A 4,789-nucleotide genomic window follows, 5' to 3' on the forward strand; every position below is an offset into this window, starting at 1 on the left:
TTCTCCCTGAAACCGTCCTCGATCACCCTAATCTGAGCCTACCACCTGTTTCCTGTGGGGACCCAGCCTGACATAGGCGTGGAATGAAAACCAGGAGGTTCTCAGGGTCATTTATTAAGTATTGGTAGAAATAAAAGAGGTAATTGGTGCTTGTGCTTCAAACGTGTGGAAGGAGCAACACTATGCTGCAAAGTCCCAACAATTCTCAGTGGATCCACTCTGCCAGTCAAGGAAACAGCGACAGAGAGAGCAATAGAAAAAGGAGGGAAATCCCCCAGATGCTAGGTGAACAGCCCGCCCCCATCATTCCTCCACCCTCATCTCTAACTGAGCCACCCAAGGAAGCACATCCTCTCTCCCTCCCTCTGGCCTCTTTGAGATAAGGGCAACCTCTCTGGAGACGCCCACGATCTTTTTCCTCTTCTAGGGCACAGAGAGCTTTCGAGACAACTGTAATGGAATAAAGCTGTTTCCCCAAACAAATGCTGCCCCTGCTCTTCACCTGCTGGCATGCCTTGCCTCGGGGCTCCCAAGTCCTGCGCCGGGCCGACCATTTGCCCAGGCCTTTGGGGTGGGGTGGAGGCTGGTTGGCTGGCACCCAAGCAGAGGCAGCCCTCATAGGCTCGCACCTGCTGGGTTCTTTCAGGTGACAGCTTGGTTGAGACCCACCACCCGTTTTAGATGTGCCCAGCGAGGAGAGATCATCCGGCCCAAGTACTCAGTTTCAAAAGCATCTCGGCAGTCATAGCAACAGTCCGCATGCCAACCTGAGGGGCTCTAGGGAGAGAAGCCTCAGGGAACACTGAGCTAATAGCACATGGATGACCAGTCCTGAGATGCCATTTGGCAGGGACAGGGCATCCTTTCTCTGCCCTCACCTTTTTAAAAAATATATTTTGATTGACTTCAGAGAGGAAGGGAAAGGGATAGAAACATCAATGATGAGAGAGAATCATGGATCGGCTGCCTCCTGCTCACCCCACACTGGGGATCGAGCCTGCAACCCGGGTATTTGCCCTGACCTGGAACTGAACTGTGACCTCCTGGTTCATAGGGTGATGTTCAACCACTGAGCCATGCCGGCTGGGCCCGTAATAATTTTTAAAACTATTTTGTCAGAGGCACTGACCGCTTTTCCCTTACATTGTCAAGTTAAAAAATGACAACAGCCACCGCAATAGCTGCCCGGTGTGAATGAATCAAAAATTCTACCTATTTTGTCAAATTGGCAAAAAAATATATTTTGGGGTGTGCTGATTTTTAGTAATTACCTTATGTATGTCATGAGATGAAAAAGGTTGAAAATCGCTGCTCTCAGGACATCTAAGACACACCCTGGCTGAGGGTGGACCCACCAAGCAACATTCTGTTGAGAATTCCACTTTTAACATTTGTGTGTTTCCTCATCTAAACACACCGCACCCTGCCTTGTTCCACAAAAGCTACGGAGTAACGTGGCTTCCATGTGACCTGCTGTTAGCTTGGCAGTTAAGATGTCACAGTGAGTTAGTGCTCTGGCCTTCTGATTTCCCTATCAATCTGCTGGGCATGTATTTCATGTGACTCACTCTCCCTGACCCTCACCTCTTGGGGACACTCTCGGGTAACTCCGCTGCCTGGCCTACCCTACCCCACTGTCACCAGCCCACACTGTAACCCACATCCTGAAGTCATTGCAAACAACCATTCTCTCCAACTGCAAGCATCAGGAATTTCTTGGGGTCATTATCCACAACATTTTATTTATCTATTTTATTTTTTAATTTTAAAATATATGTTTATTGGTATCAGAGAGCAAGGGAGAGGGAGAGATAGAAACATCAATGATGAGAGAGAATCAATGATCGGCTGCCTCCTGCATGCCCCCTACTGGGGATTGAGCCCGAAACCGGGGCATGTGTCCTTGACCAGAATCGAACCTGGGACCCTTCAGTCCACAGGCAGATGAAATCTACTGAGCCAAACCAGCTAGGGCTATTTTATTTTTTAAATATATTTTTATTCATATCAGAGATGAAGGGAGAGGGAGAAAGAGAGAGAAAAGGAGATAGAAACATCAATGATGAGAGAATCATTGATCAGCTGCCTCCTGCACGCCCCACACTGGGGATTGAGCCCGCAACCCGGGCATGTGCCCTGACCGGGAATCAAACCGTGACCTCCTGGTTCATAGGTCAACACTCAACCACTGAGCCACACTGGCTGGGTGCCCAACATTTTATTTTGAACAATTTCAAATTACAGAGCAGTTACAAGGATAGTGCAATAGGGAATAACATTTCACGCCTAAATATTGAAGCCCATAACTTCGAAGGAAAGGACATTCTCCCATGTAATAATCATATCTTATCACGCCCAGGAAATTTAATACTGAGGACAAAATGTCATCTGATCATCCATTCTGACATTGGGGCCAGCGGCTGTCCGTAGCCTCTTTCCACACTTTACTGCATCTTCCCCTCAGGAGGGAGTTGCTGGCAAGTGTTTAAATTGGTCAGAAATAAGAATGCAAAGTGGAACTGAAGCACATCACAGACTTTGGACCAGAAATGGCCTGTGAGCCGCTGGAAGAGATGCCACCGGGCCAGCTGATGGTCACACAGCTTGAGGACCACAAAGCCCAGGCAGGAGAGCACTCCCAGAACCAAGTACACCCCTGAGCACCTGCTGCCGTGGCGCCTGTGGACACGCAGGGCCTGGCTCATGGCGGCAGCAATGTGCACACCCAGGGCGACCTCAAACCCACGGGGATGCAGCAGGGCAAGGCCATAACTGGACAGCGAGAGGCACTCGATGGCGAGGAGCAGGCCGGGCTCCCAGCCCCTGTCTAGGTAGAGGCACCACGCCACAGGCCATGCAAAGATGGGCAAGGTGAACCACTGGTCCAGCACAGCAGCCGGGTGCGTCTGCAGCCCAATCCGCAGCCACTGCACGGGGCCGTAGATCATAGCCATGCCCGCGAAGACATCCTTCAGGTAACGAGCCCGCTGCACCTCACTGGGGTGCCCCAGGGCACTGACATTTCTCCGTAGCCAGTGCACTCCCAGGAGCACGTAGGCCACGTTAATGAGCGAGTTGAAGGGCATGGCTAGGAAGGCGGGGAGGCCGGCTACCGGGGCTTCTGCATAGTGCTCATAGCCCACTTCCACAAAGACGCTTTCAAAAACGCCCATGTAGACGGTGGCCACGCAGAGGCAGCTGGCCACGGCCACGTGGCAGAGGGCCTGCTCTGACTTGGGATTCATCTGGAAGCCTAGTTGTGACTTGGGGCAGAGAGCTTCAGAGAGTGGCAGCCTTCACTGTCCTTTCAGAATTCAGATAAACAGCTTTTGCAAAATACTCCTGGGCCTCCCAGCTGAGCCAGCAGGAAGACGTCCCGTGATTTCCGACACAGATGCTACAACCTTGCCCTGGAGTGGCAGTGGCAGGCCGGGGGAGGCGGGGGTCCCGCTGATTGGCTGGCACACGTGGAGGACCGTTCTGCCTTTTTCCTTTGTGGTTAGAAAAAGAGTGTGGTTAGAAAGAAAACCATCCAAAGAAGAGCCTCCATCTTGCCGACTCTCAGCCTCAGGATCCACCAACAGTTTTCATTAGAAAAAACAAACAAACACAAAAAACACACATACACACACACCATAAAACAAGTAAAAGTGAAAATGATACTTACAGTACTAGTATGTCACCTTCTTACACATGGCTTCTAGAATCTTCTTTTGCCAAGGCATTTTGTGCCTCTTGACAACTATGCTGTTCTTCTCTCATCTGTGGACTATAAAAATCCTGCTCCTGCCCTAGCTGGTTTGGCTCAGTGGATAGAGTGTCGGCCTATGGACTGAAGGGTCCCAGGTTCGATTCCAGTCAAGGGCACATGCCTGGGTTGTGGGCTTGATCCCCAGTAGGGGGCGTGCAGGAGGCAGCTAATGATTCTCTCTCATCATTGATGGTTCTCTCTCTCTCTCTCTCTCTCCCTCTCCCTTCCACTCTGAAACCAATAAAAAAATATTTTTTAAAAAATCCTGCTCCTTGCCCTAGTTCCCTTAGAGCCACTGTATTTAGAGACACCAACGTCCCTAGATCTGTTCTTACAACTCAGAATGGGTTTTCCCACTTCCGAGACGTTATATACATGGAAGTTTCCAGGCTAGCCCCCAAACCCTTTTAGCCAAATACCCAGCTGAACAAGAGACCATTAGCTGTGGTCTAAGCTCTGGAATCCCAGGCAAGATGGTGTGGTGCTGGAGGAGGCAGGGGGCGAGTATGAGCATGCCTCCTCTGTTTCTTGGGTGTGAGGCCAGGCAGCACAGGGATATCTCCTCCAGGCCTGCTACCCTGGCTCACCTTTCTGCCCTCCCCAGAGTTGCTATACCCGCCCACAAATCACCCTCTTTCCTTGTCCCACAATACAACTTTCCATTTCCTGCAATCACAGAAGCAAATAATTTATTTACTGATTTTTTATTGATTTTAGAGAGAGGAAGGGAGAGAGAAACATTGATTTGTTGTTCCACTTATTTATGCATTCATTGGTTGTTTTTAAAAAATATATATAGGAAGGAAGAGGGAGAGAGATAGAAACATCAATGACGAGACAGAATCATTGATAGGCTCCCTCCTGCATGTCCACCACTGGGGATCAAGCCCACAACTCGGGCATGTGTCCTGACTGGGAATCGAACTGTGACATCCTGATTCATAGGTTGACATTCAACCACGGAGCCACGCCTGTCAGGCCATTGGTTGATTCTTTTTTTCCTTTTAAAAAACCTTTATTGTTGAAAGTATTAAATAT

The 4,789-nt window shown here is 49.7% G+C and overlaps 1 protein-coding gene across 2 annotated transcripts in view; it reads right to left on the bottom strand.

The window, feature by feature from the left end:
- Positions 1-2,192: 2,192 nt before the first annotated feature.
- TMEM187 (transmembrane protein 187) overlaps positions 2,193-4,789 on the bottom strand; it is a 5,906-nt gene continuing 3,309 nt past the window's right edge. Inside the window, exons 1-2 of one of the 2 annotated variants that reach the window (XM_014533283.1) lie at positions 3,668-3,806; positions 2,193-3,491 (exon numbers count right to left, since the gene is read on the bottom strand). In XM_014533283.1, the coding sequence (XP_014388769.1) occupies positions 2,445-3,245 (801 nt within the window). In that variant the 5' untranslated portion in view covers positions 3,246-3,491; positions 3,668-3,806 and the 3' untranslated portion in view covers positions 2,193-2,444. Of the gene's footprint in view, positions 3,492-3,667; positions 3,807-4,789 lie in introns of those variants that run through there. The other variant, XM_005886121.2, reaches the window with a different exon arrangement.

The sequence above is a fragment of the Myotis brandtii genome, unplaced genomic scaffold, assembly GCF_000412655.1.
Source record: "Myotis brandtii unplaced genomic scaffold, ASM41265v1 scaffold959, whole genome shotgun sequence".
Taxonomy (NCBI): domain Eukaryota; kingdom Metazoa; phylum Chordata; class Mammalia; order Chiroptera; family Vespertilionidae; genus Myotis; species Myotis brandtii.